Here is a 21836-nt window from a genome sequence, read left to right as displayed (position 1 = left end):
ACAACAAAAAGATCAACAACAGGAGCTTGTAGAAGTCCCAGCCAACCCAGCATGTCAGGCCAGACTTCTGGGTTCTATTTCCAGGTGGCTCATTAGTTTCTGGGGTGACCTCCTCTGTTTTACTGAGGGAAAAGTATTTCTATTAACCCTTTACCTACCTCCAAAAGGGACTACTGTACAATCAGTCAACAGAGTAGTCCTGCTGCCAAATATATGTAAAGGTCCACTTCTCAGGAAAAATGAGTTTACATTTAAAGAGCATCTATTACTATAGAAGTTAGATGCTTCAACAATCTATCACCAAATGGCATAAAAACAAGTAAAACCATGTTCTCTTTTTACCTCAAATTCTAACCTACTCTATAGCCTTGAATATTAATGTGACCTTCTCTGCGATACCTGAAAGGAGTCTCAAAAAGTCTTCCTGATTTAATTTGAACACCCAAGTGAAGCTCTCATTCTTACCAAGTTAAACTAGGCATTTATTACCATTAGAATTTCGTATTATACCATGTCTATAGCTTTGTTTCCACTGAGAGAGGATATGACATTTTTCATATCTAGACTTCCATCTCCTAACTCTTTTTAACAATAGCAGTGGTCATGCCTAAAACAGCCCAATCAGATTATTATTCCCTTTAGGGAAAAAGAGTCTGTTTTAGAGGCACAAATGGAACACATTTTTATTTGTTATACATAATGATGGTCAAACACGGTACAAAATCAAAAGGAATCCCTACTTTTTGAGGGTTCTACAGTCGGGGTAAAGATGTGCCCCTGGAAAAGTTTTCTTCAGAGAGTTCCCATTCCCAGGCAAACACTTTGGAACACAATGTTGATGAGATTTTTAATAGAAAATTTAGAATATGTAACATTTATTAGTTAATAGGTAAGAGTGTTGTTGGGGGTTTTTTTTAGAATGATTACATCCTTGTTAAAGCAATAGGGTTTTTGTTTTTTTTTTTTTAACTTGGGACAAATGCATGGCAACTATTGACAACACACTGTAGAATAGCTGGTTATCTAGGGTACGTCAATCTAATTCTACTGAGCAGAATATCCAGTACACTAGTGGACAACAGTGAGACCAAGGCAAGTTTACACAATATCTAGCACACACCAGTCATGCAATGGCCCCTATAAGGCTCATGCCACCAGGCAGAAACAGATATACAAGCCATTAAGTAATCATCCACAGCATGCATTAGAAGTTTTACTAAAAGAACACCAAAGAAGAAACAACTGATGATTTTATTCACTCTTTTAAAAACTCCAAAACCCTCTCTTGAGCTTGTACATTCTAAAATGGATGACCAAGGTCTCAATGTAAGTCCTCTCGCCCAGAGCAGAGGTATCTCTAATTAAAAAAAAAAAAAACTTGTCCAGCATTCAAGTAAATGTTGTTCAATACTGATATATATAAATATTTGCAAAGATACACACAATTTAAATACACAATTTGATGTGTATAAAAAGCATATCTAAAAAAAAAGCATAGATGAGAATATACACAAGTACACAGATAACATCATCGTCATAGTCCATGAGATATACTGACGGCGTAATAGTCTTTCCCCACTCCATTACACCTTGCATCCAATATTCTCTCCCGCCTTTCTCTCCTGACGTGCACAAGAAAAATCTATACTTTAAATAAGCTCCAAACTAGAAAACATAAGGCCATCTGGTGAAAAGGATTTAGAGTTAGAATGGATCTAAATTTTCCTTTTACCTAAACATACGTCTATAAATACATAAGCACAATTCATTTTATTAAGTGAGTACAAACATGAAAACTGACCTTTATCATAGATCCAAAATCCTATTAAAACAAACTCCAAGTTAATTATTTCCTTATGTTGAAATTCTGTAGTCTCGAATACAGCCTGAAATGAGTGGGCCTTAGAAATTTTGTTAAATGGCATCTGTAACAGTTTCAATGCTTTTCTTCTTTTCTTAAGAATATAAAATTAAAATTTCTCTCCTTCATTATGATTTCATTTTTGTTAAGAAAGTTTGTCTAAAAATGAATCCTCAGAATTTGGGATGTAGGGCAGGGAGGGGAAATGGTCAAGGTCCCCAGCAAATAGGTTAGCACCCTCAAGAGAACCATCCAGTTAGCCAGGGACCACAGGAACAATGTCGAAAGGGAGCTCAATTTTTTCTCATTCCATAAGAATCTTCCTAACTCTAGATTATGGAGCAGCAGAATGAAGGATTCTGGAGGGTTTATATGCTCTTCAGTTCAGAACAGGTGCTATAAAAACTAAAACTGATTTGTTCTGCTTTTAATCCTAATTATATTTTCTTGAAATTTTAACTCATAAATCGTAGTCTGAGGGAAAAACAAGAGATCTATAAAACGCTAAAGTTGGAGTCTAATAACTACAAGCTTTCATTTGCATGAAATAATGTGTGTATAAACCATTCAGCTACTTCCTACACATTTTAATCTGCTAATCAACAATGGCATGAGTCTCTATTGTTAGTCTGTTGAATAAACTGACTTGAGTGACTTATTTTTAAAATAGAAATTGGAAAAAGCAATCAAATGGAGGAGGCCCAAAGAATCAGGATACCAAGGTAAAGGGGACCAAAAAAAATAGAATTTGGTTTTGGGAAATCTAATTCTTAAGAAATGGACACATGACAGAAGCACGGGTATACTGTCACTAAGGCAGATATTTATATCAAGTTATTTCCCAAGCATCTGTGCATCACATTTGGAAATAAGGTATATGAGCATGTGTGATACTTACTGAAAATAGAAAATGCAGCATTCTCAGCAGTACAGGGTTAATGCTGAATGATGAGATGATAAAGGCTTTATGCTTTAAACTATAAAATCTGGGTGTTTCTGAGGAAAATCAACATTCTTTAGGAGGCAGAATGGCCAGAGCTTGCTCCAAAGCAGAGAGAATGCCAAGATAAACACAGACACCTGAAGAGCTCTGCATAGGTATTTATTTGGGAAAATCTTCTGATAACAGAAGACAACTGGGTCAGTGGGCAGAAAGAAGGAAACAATCAATGCCAAGCTAGAACATGTGCCCACTAAGATGACAGCAAAGGCGCACTGGTCCTTTCAAATACCTGTATTTTCTCACCATTCTCACCATAGCAGCGATACATCTTCCTCTGGGTTTAACTAGAGGATATTTGTTTTATAACCAACACTACAGTGAATAAATATTTAGCATTGTGGCTCAGGGGAAGCCTGATTTTCAAGAGTTTCCCTACCACATATTGATTCCAATTCACACCACTAAAGGAGTTCAAGTTGAGGTTTACAAGATGAAAAAGTTCTGGAGATCTGTTTCATTACAGTGTGAATATACTTAACACTACTGAACTGTACGCTTACAAATGGTTAAGATGCTAAGGTTTATGTTAGGTGTTGTTTTACCACAATAAAAAAAATCCAAATATTAAAAAAAAAAAGGGAGGAGTGCTCTAGGTCCTTGATAACACTACATTATTTTTATTGAAAAGCCTCTTGCAGGAAAAAATTAGCTGATACTCTTACTAAACACATACTAATTTCTGCAAGTAAGCCTCTTCAAAAAACTAATACATGGCTATAGATAGAAATCCTAGCTTGTATGCTTTGAGACATCCACAATGTGCTAGATTATGTGCCTACCAAAGGATTTAAATTGATTTCTACATCCAATTCAAATGGCAACTTTAATATTCTAGCCTTGTTGCCTAAAACCAAAAATCTAAAATGGGGGTTCAGAGAATGCTAACTATTCTTGCCTTAACTCCCTCCTTCCGTTCCATTCTTAGGTGTTAAAATGACATAGCAGCAATTTTCCAAAGATGCTCCAGAGAAGCTCTGAACTCTCTACCCAAAAATTCCTGAAGGTATGAGATGATTACTCCACGTTGTTCAGTCTGTTTCATAAAAAATGTTGCCCAGGCTGGCCCAGAACAAGATAATTTTACACCACCTACTTTAGGAATGTGAAAGTGTCAGAGAGACAATGAGTTGATGTAACAACATTCCTAAATTCCTTAATTTTTTGCAATAGTCTAATGCTTAAAAGAAAATAAAGCCATTTTAATTTTATCTATGTAAATCCTTTTAGGAAATTAATACTTCATTTTTTGACTAGCTCTTAAAATAAGCAGCAATCTATATGCAGTTACTAAATTTAGCAATTAAAAACTGAACCAGCCTCACTAACTTCACTTAAACATATAATCTTTTTTTTTTCTTACCAAATGTCACCTCTCCATTTCCACTCTTGTCAAACAATTGGAAAGCCACTATGAACATGGAATCTGGAGCACATAAAACAGATTCAAATGCCAAAAACTCTTGATAGGAGATCAACCTGGAATAAAATATAAAATATTATTGGCTGGTAACCTGCCTTTACAGTATGAATTGTAGCTCAGGGTAACCAAATAACTGATGAAGGGAAGTGTCTCTTTATAGTGGTATTCCAGATAAGAAAGAAAGAAGGAATGATAGAATGTTACCGTTTTGTAAACCCTTAACTCATTAATGGACCTGGGCAATAATCAATAGCCTCTAACATGGCAAGAAGAAAGAGACTAGACTGAAAATAATTGAACCTGAATCTGATCAAGTCTCTAGATCAGAGTTTCTAAAGCTTGGCCCTCAATCGTGCCATTTGAAGCTGGATAACTCTTTGCTGTGGGGGCCTCCTGTGCATTGTATCATGATTAGCAGCATCACTGGCCTCTGCCCACTAGATGCCAATAGCACCTGCCCCACCGAGAACCACTTTAGATGTAATCAACAATTTACAGAAAAATACAAAGGACAAAGGAACATCTCAAATTAAACATTACCACAGAAACACAATCAGCAAAAATGCAGACTGTGGGAAACTACAGAGTGAACATTCTGTATATGCAAAAAAAAAAAAAAAGAACTTTTAAAGAAGATATGGAGGAGAACCTCATTAAAGACCTAAGAGATGTAGCAATTAATTACAAAGATACAGATCTTATTTGGATTCTGATTAAAGCAAAGTAAAAAAAATTTTTTTTTAGTTTATAAAAAAATCAGGAAATGGAAATACTGTTACAACACAAATGCTTGATGATATTAAGACATCAATGCTTTTGAGGAGGTTTTGTTTGGTTTTTGGTAATTTTTCTTATCTTTTAGAAATACACACTGAGATATTTACAGATGAAATATGTCACCTGGAATTTGCTTCAAAATACTCCAGAGGATGGAGGAATGGATGGAGGTATAAGTGAAACAAATTTAATAATTATTAAAAGTGGGTGTATTTACTTCATTAAAGTGAACCCTAAGATGAACTGGGGACCTTGGTGATTATGATGTGTCAGTGCAGTTCATCCTTGGTTAAAAAAAAGTCTTAAAAAAGAATTAACACTCAGGGTAGACATTTTTGGCAAAACTTTTGTTACACTTTTATATATGTATACATATTATATATGTGTGTGTGTTTGTTGGACTGTGATGTAAAATGTACTTTTTAGATCAAAAAAGTTTGCAGGCCACTGTGGTTAAATTATACTGGCAAATAAAAGCACAAACTAACCTCAAAAAAAGTGGGCGATGAGTATATTGCATTTATTATACTACTCTTTGTTTTATATATGTTTGAAATGTCAATAATAAAATTTTTAAGGGAAAATTCAAAACCAAAAGGAAGAAAACTAACTTATTTCATCCTATAATACTCAAGGTTGTGAAATTAGCCAGTGGCCAAAACTACACTGAAATTGCCTTCAGTGATCTTATGGAGTAGGCATATGCTAGTTTAGAGTCATCTTCCACAACAAATCTTGCTGCAAATATTTCATACCATGTTGCTGCTACTGATAGTGACTAGTATCCAAGTGACAGTATATATCCAAGAAATACATATAACAGTATATATCCAAGTAATTATACACACACACACCAGTAGTGCCACATTTTACCCTCAAATGGGCTGATTCGGACAATACATTTACAGTCACCCTATCCAAAGGAACAGACCTAATTCTTAATGTAGCTTCTAGGCCCACAGGATCTGACTTCTCCATATCTCTTCCCTGCTCTCTGCACTCCAGGCCACTCATTTTAAGCTTCTAAAACAATCCATGCTCCTTCCACTCAGGTCCATCATTCAGCAATTCATTTTCCTTGGAATGATCCCACCATCTCCAAACTTCTGTCCATTAAATTTCCACCCAGTCTTTTTTTTTTTTTAAATATTTATTTATTTATTTATTTTTGGCTGTGTTGGGTCTTCATTTCTGTGCGACAGCTTTCTCTAGTTGCGGCAAGCGGGGGCCACTCTTCATCGCGGTGCACGGGCCTCTCACTATCACTGCCTCTCTTGTTGCGGAGCACAGGCTCCAGACGCGCAGGCTCAGTAGTTGTGGCTCACGGGCCCAGTTGCTCCGCGGCACGTGGGATCTTCCCAGACCAGGGCTCGAACCCGTGTCCCCTGCATTGGCAGGCAGATTCTCAACTACTGCGCCACCAGGGAAGCCCCAACCCCAGTCTTTATATAGCTCATATCAAATATCATTTCCTCAAGAGAATCATCTTAAAGTCCCCAGATGACTTCACATCCCCTTCACACCTTACAGCAGTACTGTACCTTTTTTAGTGCCCCTCACAGAATTCTTGTTAAAGTAATTATGTAACTCATTGTTTAAAGTCCAATTCCCCGTTAGAAGGTAGGTCTGTCAGAGCACAAGCTTGATTCAGGGTAGGAACTCATAAATCTTCTTGAATACACCCAATATAGAATACATGACTTTTTAGAGATACCTGTTTTCCAACACAGTATTAAGAAAGTGACTACATTTTACTTTTCATTTTATGCCCTCATTCATCTAAGACATATTTTACATTCAAAGTTACATTTTCTATTACTTAAAACACTTTGAAGTATGTTCAAATTACACAGATTACATTATATCCAAAGCAATGATGTACACTATGCCTTTACCCTTTTTTGAGGGAAAGAAAGGCTTTGTGGTGGTAGTATTCAGGGCACTGAAGACTATGCCCTCACTGTGCCCATGCTGAAGAATCCTTGGTGAAATTAGGAGCTTGAGTGCCTAATGAATCCTGGGAGGAACAATCAAAACTGTTTATCAGGCCACATGTCATAACACACCTTATGCATTACTAAAAAATATAGTAAAACTCAAAAGTATGATTATCAGTACACAAATTGTAGGGTAGTAAAAAACAAAGAAGTAACAATATATCAGGTATCATCATGACTATGCACACACTCCTAAAAAGCAATGAGCAATATGTGGTTTTAAGCTCTGAACAAAACTAAAGATCAATGAGAATGTATAACACAAATACAATAGTGATCTAGGAAATGAGTTAGAGTAGACTTTCACTTTCTACATTATGTAATTCAGAAACATTTGGAATTTTTATATTTATAATAAAGAATTAGCATTATTTCTTCTGCTCATAACATTAATTTTAAAAATAAAAATTAAAAGTAGCTAGGCTGATTATAGGAGGGAAGAACAATGCCCAGCATCTTGGTTTTTCTAAAACAAGTCTCAGGAATTAGACATCAAAAGTACAATTACCCTGAAATACAGAATATGTAGCTTTAAAGCATATTTCATGCTCAGTAGTAAAACTTTCTGTATTTATGAGAAGAGGTCAAAGACCTTTTCCTTAACTAGCAAAGGTCATAAGTGGTTGGCTGGCAGACTGAATTTGGCCCACACACGTTTTCTTTAGCATGTAAAGCATTATGTTTTTAGTTAGGTTTGTTGCCAACATTAGGAAATCCTAAGGTTTCACAAAAGTATCCAGTTTTCTGGTTTCTCTTGATAAATTATGAACTTGGGCAACAGGTTTCTGGTTCCAAGTAGCACCAGCTTCCTGGAGCCTAGCAGAAGCTGCCTTCTCCAGAGAGGCCAGGGCTTGCCAGTTATCTACACCTGCCCCTGCAGATTTGAGACTCTTGCAGCGTAGATTTCCAACTAAGTGCCATTTTGTTTAAAATATAAATTCTATGGACTTTATTAAATATCTACATTTTTATCTACCAGTATATTCAAAAAGGCAAATCATATATTCATGAAATTTAGAGTCAGAAGGACCCTTAGAAAATCTGAAGAAGTGATCTGTTCAAAGACATTCAGCAACCCAGTGGGCCACGTCGAAGACTCAACTCCTGCCTTCAATCCAGTGTTCACCATCCTGCCCCCCAATCCCCAATTTAAAGTTATAGTTGAAAAATAGAAAGGGTATCTGGTACCTATAGTAAGTAGAACATTATTATAATACTCAGCCAACCCTCAATACTCAGAGTTACCTTTGTTATACAGTGATTTATTTAAAGAAAGAAAAGTCAATTAAGAAACACAAAAGCAACTTAAAAATAAGTCACTTCATATTATTCACCCTTAAAAAGGAATGAAATTCTGATACATCCTGCAACGTGAATGAATCTTTAAAACATTATGCTAAGTGAAATAAGCCAGATGCAAAAGAGCAAATATTGTATTGTCCCACTGATGTGAAGTACCTAGAACAAATTCATAGAGACAGAAAGTAGAATAGTGGTTACCAGGAACTGGGTGTTGGGGGAGAATGGGGACTTGTTTAATTGGTATGAAGTTTCAGTATGGATGATGAAAAAGCTCTGGAGATGAACAGCGGTGACGATAGCACAACAATGTGAATGTACTTAATGCCACTGCACTGTACACTTAAAAATGGCTAAAATGGTAAATTTTATGTTATATATATTTTAATACAATAAAAAATAATAAGTCACATGGGGTTTCCCAGGTGTGCACGTTTGCCAAAACTCAGGAAATGTACCTTTAATATTTATATTTATCACTGCGTGTAAATGTTACATCTAAAGAAAAAAACCTCAAATATTAAATTCTAGTTAATAATATGCATGCTGAAATATTTAAGAAATGTATCAATGTCTGCAATTTACTTGAAATGTGTAAAAAAAAATAAGACGGACTGATGTAAAGATAGATGATAGATAAATGAAAAGAAGTAGAGAAAGATGTTAATGGTAGAATACTTGTGGTGGGTATATGGGGTATTCACTGTAAAATTCTTTCAACTTCCCTGAATGTTTGAAATTTTTCATAATAAAATATTGGGAGGAAATGGGGAGTGGGGATAGGCCACTTATTCTCTCTGATATGCTCCTTATCTATTTTTAGCCCACAGGCATTTTATACCACACTGTAATGTAACAATACTTTTCAGAAAGCAAGAAACAGTCTGCTTATCTGGCAACATAAAGCAAACATGTTCCAGAATAATTTTTAAAGCTCTTTTTCCTTTATTCTGCCATGATTCTCCTATCTATAAAATAATCCGATCAAGACTTCAGCAAAACAAAGGCAAACCACAAGCCACTAACTGTGGAGTGAAGAAACCGTTGCTTACTTCACACTTCGATAAATAGTTTGTTTTCTTTTCTTTTCTTTTTTTTTAAATTTATTTTTGGCTGCATTGGGTCTTCTTTGCTGCGCGTGGACTTTTCTCTAGTTGCTGTTGTCTTCATTGTGGCACATGGGTTTCTCACTGCGGTGGCTTCTCTTGTAGTGGAGCACGGGCTCTAGGCACGGGGGCTTCAGTAGTTGTGGCTCCCGGGCTCTAGAGCGCAGGCTCAGTAGTTGTGGCGCACGGGCTTAGCTGCTCCACAGCATGTGGGATCTTCCTGGACCTGGGCTCAAATCCATGTCCCCTGCATTGGCAGGCGGATTCTTAACCACTGCTCCACCAGGGGAGCCCATAGTTTGTTTTCTTTTAACGAGGATGAGGGGGCACCTTCACTTTTTACCCTACCTGCTGTTTGACTTTTTTCAAAGAACATGTATTCATTTTATAACTTTGAAATAATATATTTTATTAATTTGATGTTTTAAAATTTTCCTAAAGAGATCCTTTTTAATTTACTGAATGGAAACTAATAAAATTCCACAACATTAATATGATAATTTTGTAATTTTTAAAACAACCAAGATTTCCTCATTAAACGTTTTTCTATATGCATGTAGAATATTAAAGGAAAACACTTGTGAAAAAGAAAGGAAGGAAAACTAGAGTTTTCCACATTATAGGAGAATAGGGCCTCCTGATGAAATTCTGACTAGAGCTAAATATAGAAACTATGGTTCTAGAAGTTACAGTTTCAAACAAGAATCTAAATATTTTAGATTAAATCACACAATAATGGTCCCTGAGATCTGCAATTAATGCACAAAATCATTTTGCTTTTCATTATACAGCCAGAACTTCAAAGTTTAAGCCACAATCTCACAAATAATGCTTGGCTAATGGCTTTTACTTTTAGACAACCCATCATGCTATTTATACTATACAATGCTGTTTCTACATGGCTCTCCATAGCAAGCACCTGTATCAAAACACTCCTGCTTATTTTACTATCTGTTGGAGGAAAGGGAGCAGGGAAGAAGAGAAAGGGGGCAGTTTACATGCTAAGAAAACATGGAGGGTAAGGGCAGAGCATGGGGCCACATTTGACCACTCCCAAACCTCCTTTTCCGATACACTTAACTAAATCACTCAAACTTGTTTATGCTAGTTGTATTAACTGAGATTTGGTCTGGGGTAATTATAAACAATATTATGTGATTCTATTTCAAGTTATATATCTATAGGACTCATCATCAAAAAGTATAATAGAATCAAGGAATACCTCTTAGAGCTGGAAAAAAGATGGACCAACTGAACTATTCTAACCTTTCATCATTGCCCTGGGTAAAGGGGCGGGAAACAGAACAGTGGGGAAAAGACAGTTTTTTTTAATTAAGAGAACTTAATCTTGTGTTATTGGGGAAGTCAATCAACCTCTCTGGAGCTCATTTTCCTTAAACGTTAAATGAGGAAGGGTTGGCTACTTGGAATAAGTTAAACATTATCAAAGCCTCTGATTTTCTTAAAAGTATTAAAGAAACTTTAACAATGATATTTAACTTTTTTTTTTAACATCTTTACTGGAGTTTAATTGCTTTACAATGGTGTGTTAGTTTCTGCTTTATAACAAAGTGAATCAGTTATACGTATACATATGTCCCCATACCTCTTCCCTCTTGTGTCTCCCTCCCTCCCACCCTCCCTATTCCACCCCTCTAGGTGGTCACAAAGCACCAAGCTGATCTCCCTGTGCTATGCGGCTGCTTCCCACTAGCTAGCTATTTTATGTTTGGTAGTGTATATATGTCCATGCCACTCTCTCACTTTGTCCCAGCTTACCCTTCCCCCTCCCCGTATCCTCAAGTCCATTCTCTAGTAGGTCTGTGTCTTTATTTCCGTCTTGCCCCTAGGTTCTTCATAACCTTTTTGAAGTCATAGACCCTTTTGAAAAACGTGTGATTTCTCCCCAGAAAAATGCAGATACAAATTCACTCATTTCGCATTATATTTCAGCAAGTTCAGGAAACTCTGAAGACTATCCAAGAACGGGAGGTTAAGAATCACTGTGTTTTTAGGGCTTCCCTGGTGCCGCAGTGGATAAGAATCCACCTGCCAATGCAGGGGACACGAGTTCGAGACCTGGCCCGGGAAGATCCAACATGCTGCAGAGCAACTAAGCCCGTGCGCCACAACTACTGAGCCTGCGCTCTAGAGCCCACAGGCCACAACTACTGAGCCTGCGTGCTGCAACAACTGAAGCCCACACACCTAGAGCCCGTGCTCCACACCAAAAGAAGCCACTACAATGAGAAGCCGGCGCACCGCAACAAAGAGTAGCCCCCGCTCGCTGCAACTAGAAAAAGCCCATGCGCAGCAATGAAGAGCCAATGCAGCCAAAAAATTAATTAATTAAAAAAAGAAAAAAGAATCACTGTTTCTAGAAAATTCCACCTTTCTCTCTTTTAGAAATAATCTATATGTTTCATAAACATATATTTATCATATAGTTATAATTTTTATGACCTAACTCTATGAATCAGATTTCCTACCCAATCTCAATCTGATTTATTCCAAGGAGAGAGGGGAAAAAGGAAGTTTAAGATGTTTTTAAAATTTGAAATAGAACAGATTTACCTTTTCAAAAGAGAAACAGTTTTTGGTTTTTTTTTTTAAGTAAACACTATTCAACAGTATTAGATTCTTTACTAGCCAAACCCATTTTTGATCTATCCCACTCTGGCAACGTAAACACTTGATTACACTTGACCACACTTTAACAACACAACTGATTCTTGCAGAACCACATGAAGCTTCAAATAAGATAGACAAGTAGGATGGATCAGAGCAGACAGTCACAAAAGGAAGCATCTGAAAAGATATGCATATCTGAAAGCAAGTCTCAGGCCAAATTAATGACAATAAATACTCTAATAAAAGTTTCTAAAAGAGCTTTAATAAATTTGAAGAAGGAATTCTGATTAAATATGATTAATTTTTATATGCCTTACTGTCTAATCACTATTGAGAGACCCAATGACTGAATGGTCCACAGTAACTCAGCAGTTCATTTGACTTTTTTTAAGAGACCAGGCACAAAATGTATACAAGTTCCCCGATATCTGCCATTGATAAATTATACAAAATCTTTCCAAGATATAAAGTACTCATAGTAACTTTCATGCACTGTGCTAGTTCTATGAGAAAATACAAATGAATACAATAACCCAGGATTCAAAGAACTTAGAAACCAACACTTCTATTTTAACTATTAAACAGCCTTCTAAACGAATTTCACTGCATGCAAGTCTTGTCCTACTCTAACCTTCCATTTTTCTAAAATCTGATCGTATTTGTAATAAGAGAAATAAGGTTTAAAGACTTAAAACTAGTTTTGCCTAGTTTTTCAAAGTTCTTCACACAAGCACCTCTACAGGTAGGATAAAGAAACTGGGCCCTTGGAGGCCTGGGGCTGTAGCTTGGAACTCACAAAGCAAGGCATATAAATATTCCATTCCCTCCATAATACGGTCATACTTGATTCTAATATAAAAATGCTGTTTCCCCTTGATTTGAGTAAACTGACACTCTAGTAAGATGCACCTTGTAACTTCTGTGACTGCACACATGTGTACACTACCAGGCTAAAAATACCTCCAAATCTGAGAATCACAAGCCTACAGGATACAGTCAAAGCTTAGCACATGAGGTCCCCAGCTGCACTCCAACTGCTACTCTGACAACAACAAAGTAATGCCACAGCCCCACCGAAGTACTTATAACACAACCTCCTCAATGTGTATGCAGCAGAGACATGCAAGTGGCCCTTGATGTTTCATGCCACTGTTGTTCCCTTTCCTGGAATTCTCCTCCCTATTTGTCCAACCACCAGCAAGCTCCTTTTTGTCTTGCCAGATTTCACTCTAGCATCACTTCTAAGATGCTCTCCTGACCACCCAAAACATAGTTAACCATGCTTTCTTGGGTGTCCTTTGTATGTTTCATATGGTTCTACTATAACACCTTATTCCCAAAGTATTCCTTTTTTTCTTTGTTTACTCATCCTCTTTCTCACTAAGCCATGAGCTTCTTCTTACAGTCAGGAACCTCATTTAATTTGTATTTCTAACGTCCAACAGTGCCTGGCAAATGGTGGTTGTTCAATAAATATTTGTCAGATAAATGAGTACACAGATAAATGAATAAATACCACTCTCTAAATTCTTCCCTGATTTATTTTTCTTCATAGCAGTTATAACCACCTAACGTTATAATTTACTTTAAAATTTTGTTTATTGGTTTTCTATGATTTATTCACTGATGGAATTCTAGTACTTAGAACACTGCCTAAAATATAGTAGGTACTCAATATTTACTGAATGAATGAATGAATGAATGAAAGACACTTAGTTACCTGAAAACCATTCTGCTCAGATTATTCAATATAAAATACAGCTTTTGCATGTAATTTTTTTTTCAAAAAAAGAAAGAAATGCTAGTATATTTGATAATGGCACTAAATAACAGTTTTTATAAACTTCTAAGAAAAGACATGGTTTATTAAAATTCCAGATGGTCATGGGTAAATTCATGGTTTTCCTATTTTTTAACATAATATGGAAGAACATTAGTTTTTTTAAAAAGTGCATAAAGGTTCTTACCCATCCTTGGTTTGATCAGCTACTCCTGCCAAGAGCTGCACAATCTTCGGATTGCTATTTGGATCATTATACAGTCCAAGATAGCGCTGGACAAAGTCTTCCGGGGTCATGTAATGTTCTCCATTGACCTCAGTAGTGGCATACTAAAAAATAAATAAATAATGTATACTTAAAATTAAAAGTATTCAATATCATTTCGTAGCCAACAAATGTTTTCTGAAAAGGTAAATTAAAGGCCAGTATCATAATCAAAATAAGAATAATAAATGCAGATTTTTCTCTGTATGGTCAAAAAACAAACACCCAGAGCCTGAGTTAAGAACATCAGTAAGGTACTGATACATGCTACAATATGGATGAAACTTGAAAACATTATAAGGTAAAGAAAACACACAAAATGCCACAAACCACATGATCCCATTTATATGAAATGTCCACAACAGGCAAATTCAGAGCTTCAGAGAAAAGAGTAGTTGCCAGGAACTAGGAGGAGGGGTGAATGGAGAGTAACCACTTTATGTAGGGGGTTTTTCTTTGGGGGTGATAAAAATGGTCTGGAATTAGATACTGGTGATAGTCATACAACATTGTAAATAAACTAAAAAACACTGACTTGCATACTTTAAAATGGTAAACTTTATGTAATGACTTTTATGTCAATCAAATGTATGTGTAGACATATATGAAAAAATATGAGAAAGACGAAGAAAGGTCAAAGGGCAGCCAAGTGAGCAAGATGGAAAGTGAGAAGATAACATCTGGAGACTTCCTGCCTGCAAGAGTCGGGGGGTGGGGATGGGGACACAACCTGCCAAACCTTGAATGACAACAGCATAGCAAACAAGACCTGCCATCATAGGTACTCATTCTAAGTTCCAGGAGCGAGAAAAAACAAAAACGTTCTGCCTTTTACGTCAATAATTTTAGAGAATAAAATAATAATAATACCTGCCTATCATATAAATGCCTCTTTATACATTCAGGGTTTTATGTACTATGGTGTGACCAAACATGACCAACCAAAGTCTTCATCTTTGGGTTGCAGTTGATCAATTTAGCTACTTCGGTCAACTATCAAAGTAGTAACATCAGAAAAGTTGTCAGAATTGAGGAATACAAGGCCCACTAGTGCCAAGCACAATAAATTCAAACAAACAAAACAAAAACCCACACCAGAGCCTGGCCCATCATCTTAAAATTGCAGGACATCAGGATAAAGAGAAAATCTTAAAAGTTTTCAGAGAGAAAAAATAGGTCATATATAAAGAATTATGAATCATGGGCCTCAATGTTTCCCAACAGAAACAGTAGAAGCTTGAAGACATTGCAGTAAGGCACTGAAAATTCTAAGAGAAATGATTTCTCACCCAGAGTTCTAAACTGAGTCAAACTTTCAACCAATTGTAAGAGTAGGTTAAAAGTACTTTGAGATATCCAGGTTCTCAAGATTTTTTTTCTCCCTTTATGTACCCTTTCTCAGGAAGCTATGATAATTCGCTCCATCAAAAAGTGAGCATGGGGTTTCCCTGGTGGCGCAGTGGTTGAGAGTCCGCCTGCCAATGCAGGGGACACGGGTTCGTGCCCTGGTCTGGGAAGATGCCACATACCGCGGAGCGGCTGGGCCCGTGAGCCATGGCCGCTGAGCCTGCGCGTCCGGAGCCTGTGCTCCGCAACGGGAGAGGCCACAGCAGTGAGAGGCCCGCGTACCGCAAAAAAAAAAAAAAAAAAAAAGAGAGCATGGACCAAGTAAGAGAAAGACAGGGGATCCAGGAAACAGATAATCAAATCCAGTAAAGTGGCCAAGGGAAATCCCAGTACAACATTTGTGCTGCAGGTCTCTGGAGTGCCATTCCTGGCTGGAGCAGACAGAGGGCTCCAAGAGGGCAAGCCACTAGGGAAACTGTAATGTCAGCGTATCCAAGGCATTTGGTACGTGGAAAATAACATAGGGAGGAGCTTAAATCTTTATGCAAATGCCCTCCTCTCAATGAGACCTACTCTTCATCAGCCTATTTCGCACCACCACCCATGCCTATATCATATTCCCAATTCCTCCAGGGTGCTCTGCTTTTTTTCCCCCTGGCACCTATCACCTTCTAACATACTATATATTTTACTTCTTTATTATGTTTACTGTATCTCCCAACTAGAATGTAAATAACACAAAAGAAGGAATTTTTGTCTAGTTTGTTCCCTGATGTATCCCCAAGCACCAAGAATAATACCTGGCACATGGAGGGCACTCTAAACATTTGTTAATGAATTAGTACTAGGTACACAAATCACTAAGTAAATGAAAAGTTAGGTAATTTTTAACTCTATAAAAACATTAAATTATGAATAAGTACTTCTTTTGTATAAAAATAGAAAATATTATAATATATGACTTGGCTGAAAATAAACAGAACTTAGTCATAATAATGTAGATACCAAACATTAATTTAATAACAATTACAAATATGCTCATAAGAATGGAGGGAGAAGAATGCGGGAGGAAGTAGTATAAAGAAGCTAAGTCCTCATCGGCTATAAAAGAAAGTCAATAGTGTCTAGAAACAGCAGTATAGAAATATGAAGGGAAATATCAAAATGAATAGCTAGAAAAGTTACAAGAGCTTGCTTCTAGGAAACAAGATGAGGATGAGAAGGATAAGACCAAAGGACGGTTGGTCTGCTTTTTGGTTAAGCATTTCAAATGTCCTCATTTGTGAATCTGTCTAAACCAAGCCACTAGCTCTTTCAATAAGGAGAGAGTTAAATTTTTAAATATTTCCTTGGTTGTACTCTGAAAAATACCATAGAGGCTATCACAACAAATGCTCTATCAGCCTGCACAAGAAGCAGCCCAAAGGTGGACACATTTTTACTAGCTGGTACTACCAAAAGCACCTAACTAATATCACCCCAAAATAAAGTCATGTTCTCTCTACATGCTATAAAAGTCATTCCTGAAAGGGTCCTGGGTTTATATCCTGGCTCTACCACTAACTCTCTGTGAGTCCTTCAACGATGCCATTCTCCTCCCAAGCCTCTAGATAAAACACGCATCTATAAAATGAAAACTAAATAATCTTTGAATTTTAAAACAATACACATGCAAACACAGGATAAAGAAAAAATAAACTGAATGGCATTGATAGTGATAGTGAGTGGATTCTACTAATTCTAATCAACTGCTTCTTCTCCTCCTTGAAGTTCTTCAATGTATAGCATAACATTGTTATGCTATACATTGACATGTATACCCTGACATGTTTACCAAGATACGAAAACCACCAGAGTTAAGGACAGGCAGGAGTGGGGAAAGGCACAATGTCAGGGAGACTACTGCAACTGGAAAGAGGGATCAATACAAGGAAGTATAAAAATAGAATTTTAAGAGACTGACAAGTCAACAACTAACTAGAATGAGTGCCAAAGGTATGAGAAACATACACTGGGAACCAAAAAGAATGATTCATTTTGCGGATAGGTGGGAAGGGATTGATGGGAAGGAAAAGAAAATAATGTTTAGCATAGGCCTTGAGAGTAAAACTTAATTTCAACTGCAAATAGAGAGAAGTATTTCAGGCTTAAAAAAAAGCAAACAAATACAGAAATTTTAAACATATATTTATTTCTTTTTGGGGGGAGGAGGAGTTAGTTGGAGAAAGAAATGGTAACAGAGGGTATACAAAGATATGTAGAAGAAAGTGAAGCTGAAAGGCAGTTTGAGACCAGATAGTGGAAGACTTGGAATGCTAAACTGAATAGTCTGTACTTTATCCTGGCCATGGGAAGCCACTGAAAATTTTACGACAGGAGAGAGACATGATCTGACCTGTGCTCTCTCCGGAGGCAAAGTAAAAGATGGACTGAAGAAGAGAGAAACTGACTGGGGGCAGGGAGACCAAGCAGTGGCTACTGCAACGATCCAGGTAAAAGAGACTGAGGCCTGAACCAAGGCAATGGGAGTGAAAATGCAAAACAATGGGGACTTTCACCCACTGCTAGCAGCTTTTTCTTTTATTTATGATTTTAATGCTGTCAATTCATACCATTCAAAATTCAAAAGGATATACAGTGAAAAGTCTTCCTCCCACCTCTGTCCCCAGTCACTCAATTTCTCACTCCAGGGGCAATCAATTTCTTGCATATGCTTCCAGAGATGTTCTGTGCATAAACAAGTAAATTTTATATATAGGATATATATATATATGCCAATATATATACATACAAATATGTACGTATGAATATTCTTATCCATTTCTTTTTTACACAAATGATAACATACCGTTTACATTGTTCTATACACCTTGCTTTTTCAAATTCAGGCCTTTTAAAAAGTGATTTAGGGCTTCCCTGGTGGCACAGTGGTTAAGAATCCGCCTGCCAATGCAGGGGGACATGGGTTCGAGCCCTGGCTCAGGAAGATCCCACATGCTGCGGAGCAACTAAGCCCGTGTGCCACAACTACTAAGCTTGTGCTCTAGAGCCTGCGAGCCACAACTACTGAGCCCATGTGCCACAACTACTGAAGCCTGTGCGCCTAGAGCCCATGCTCCACAACAAGAGAAGCCACGACAATGAGAAGCCCGTGCACCGCAACCAAGAGTAGTCCCTGCTCACCGCAGCTAGAGAGAGCCTGTGTGCAGCAGCAAAGACCCAACACAGCCATAAATAAATAAATAAATAAAATTTTAAAAAGTGATTTAGCAATATATATGTACATACACACAAATACACATACATGTCATATATAAAGAACCATAGAAATGCTCATATTCTCTGACAAAGAATCCTGGGCCAACTTTTATGAGAAATTTAAGAGAATTAAGAACTAAATATAAAATAAGAAAATACAAGAGATGGGTTATGGTGATCTTTGTTCTCTCACTTCACAATTTGAGTGTTGCTTTCTTTAATTAGCAGATATCAATTTTCAAAAGAAACAATATGAAAACATTTCAGAGTATTTACAAAATACAGCAACTAATTGTTCATTTCTTTTGTCACGGAGGTGTCTAATATCTAATACTAATACCTAAATTTGATTGCCAAGACTATCACCACTATATACACAGAACACAAACACACACACACACACACACAGAATGTATACTGCACTTACTGAATCACCAGGATTTCACAACGTTCTTGATTTTAAAACTATCAGGAAATAGAGCAGCCTTAGCACAAATCACCAAGGACACAGTGGCCAACAAGGAAAACAAATGCTTTTGTTGACATGTACTTGGAACAGGCTTTGCCAGTATCTTAGGTTATAAATGATGCCAGAGAATCACTTACCCTGAGGTATTTTGCTAGTGTTTTCCCCAACTCTCCTAGTCTATTTTAACTTGATTTTAACTGAAAGATAAAGTGCATAGCTCAGAGGAAAAAAACACAAGTCTTCTCACCTACAAGGAGTCAGTACTTGACTTCTGCAGGAGACAGTTAACTAATTAACTCATTAAATTAGAGACAATTACTTGGCAATGTCAGTGAGCCTGCTGCCTGAACAGACAAAACAGAAGAGGGAATTTAGAACTGAAACTAGAAATCTACTCACAGTCAGTCAGGAGACTTAAAACATTTTAGGTATTATGTTAACAAAGAAAAGCAGGTACCTCAAAAACAGGTGATATGTTTAAACAAAAAAGTATTTTTTAAAAGAAGACTGACCTGTTTATTTTAAATAACTTCATTGCTTTCAACACTTATTTTAATTGACTGGATAATAATGTTTAAACAGACCAAAAAAAGAAAAAAAAAAGAAACATGGCCTAAAGTAACACATACAGCTAGAAATAGGAAAAGGTTAAGTGGCCTTATTGAGACCTTCTCTTTCTGCTAACCAAAATGACTTGCATGTTTACACTAAAAACGATAAAAAGCAATTTAAAAAAAGTTTTGGATCTCCTAGACTAACACTTATGCTAAAATTTTAATATATTAAAGTAATTTAGTAGTTTCACAATATCTTTTTTTTTTCCACAATATCTTTTTTTTTTTAAGTTTTTATAAAATTAATTAATTTATTTATTTTTGGCTGTGTTGGGTCTTCATTGCTGCAGGCAGGCTTTCTCTAGTTGCGGTGCATGGGCTTCTCGCTGAGGTAGCTTCTCTTGTTGCAGAGCACGGGCTCTAGGTGCACAGGCTTCAGTAGTTGTGGTGCGTGGGCTCAGCAGTTGTGGCTCACCGGCTTAGTTGCTCCGTGGCATGTGGGATCCTCCCAGACCAGGGATTGAACCCATGTTCCCTTCATTGGCAGGCGGATTCTTAACCACTGTGCCACCAGGGAAGTCCCACAATATCATTCGTATTTTGTTCCTATCATTTCAAAGACTGAACTAAAATGACTTTAAATGAAATTAACCAAATATTATATCCATACTCCAAATAACTTTAGAGTTAATCATTTGCCATTTCAAATATGTTTCTTAAGCAGTCATAAATCTCTCTTGGGCAAGAAGTCAAGGACACATGAAAGACACAGACAAGAAGTAGCTGACAGTATCTGAATAAAAATAGGTAGTCTGGGGCTTCCCTGGTGGCGCAGTGGTTGAGAGTCCGCCTGCCGATGCAGGGGACATGGGTTCGTGCCCTGGTCCGGGAAGATCCCACATGCCGCGGAGCGGCTGGGCCCGTGAGCCATGGCCGCTGAGGCTGCGCGTCCAGAGCACGTGCTCCACAACAGGAGAGGCTACAGCAGTGAGAGGCCCGTGTACCACAAAAAAAAAAAAAAAAAAATAGGTAGTCTGTTCTCTCGAGTAAACTTTTTCCTAACCTAACGCAAGTATTTTAATGTAAAAGTGCACATAGCTTTGACATTTCCAGAAATATCTGAATTTACTTTGAGTATAGTTCATATGTGTTTGAAAAAGCCTTGACATTCTGAAGCTTGAGAAAGAAAATGGATCTTAATGAAAAATTAGAATCTTTATACATTTATTCAAAATTATTGCCGATAAAAGACAGTAGGGTTTCATATACAGATTTATGTTGTACTTGCACTGAACTACCTCTAGCACCAAGTGATAAGATCATGTTATCTGGAAATGTTTTGCCTATCAAGCCTACAGATCAACACATCAAGACCTCACTTGACTGTAGTAAATTGGATAACAGTAACTCCTTTGCAATTTACCAAATTTAACCTTAAGTAACCTTTAGAATGTATGCAACCTACATCACAGGTTAACTATAAAGTAGACTTTATGTAGAGTCTATACACAACCCTAAATTTCCATTGAGTAAGGAAAAAAAAATGTTAACTTAAAATTCAATGACATGAGTGAGTAAACCCAAATAGTCTAAATGATATTAAATTACCCGTTTAAATGGTTTAAGTTCAAAAACAGATTTTATTTGATGTTCGATATTTCTAAAAGATTTTCCAGAGATTATAAAGGAAAATTCTGACAGGCTGTGACTAGAAAGTTGGTTACTTTTAAAGAAATTATACAGTGTGTCAAGATAAAGAATTTTCTTTTTTCAGTAATACCAAAACAAGGTAATATATCTAGAAGCACTACTTATTAAGCCGAAAATCTGCTTAAATCAAATCTTTTAGGTTACTTTGTTTTCACTTTTAAAACACTTATCAAGCACCAACTTTGTGCTGGGCATTAGGCCTGGTACTAGGGATGTAGAGATCAAAAAAACATAGTTCCAGCCCTCAAGCTGCTCAGAGAGGATGGTATGATGGACACTGAAACTAAGGTCAGAAAACAGGGACTAAGCCTGGGTCGTTAACTAGTAGAGATTTCTTGAGCAAACACATAGCTTCTCAG

The 21836-nt window shown here is 36.9% G+C and overlaps 1 protein-coding gene across 2 annotated transcripts in view; it reads right to left on the bottom strand.

Moving 5' to 3' along the window:
* SLC25A12 (solute carrier family 25 member 12) overlaps positions 1 to 21836 on the bottom strand; it is a 90684-nt gene that overhangs the window by 57242 nt on the left and 11606 nt on the right. For both annotated transcript variants that reach the window (XM_060152647.1, XM_060152648.1), the window contains exons 3-4: positions 14062 to 14204; positions 4225 to 4340 (exon numbers count right to left, since the gene is read on the bottom strand). In XM_060152647.1, the coding sequence (XP_060008630.1) occupies positions 4225 to 4340; positions 14062 to 14204 (259 nt within the window). The remainder of the gene's footprint in view (positions 1 to 4224; positions 4341 to 14061; positions 14205 to 21836) is intronic.

Source organism: Lagenorhynchus albirostris, chromosome 6, assembly GCF_949774975.1.
Source record: "Lagenorhynchus albirostris chromosome 6, mLagAlb1.1, whole genome shotgun sequence".
NCBI classification, from domain to species: domain Eukaryota; kingdom Metazoa; phylum Chordata; class Mammalia; order Artiodactyla; family Delphinidae; genus Lagenorhynchus; species Lagenorhynchus albirostris.
Note: the sequence above shows the minus strand (reverse complement) of the source record. Positions and strands in the feature narration are given on the sequence as shown.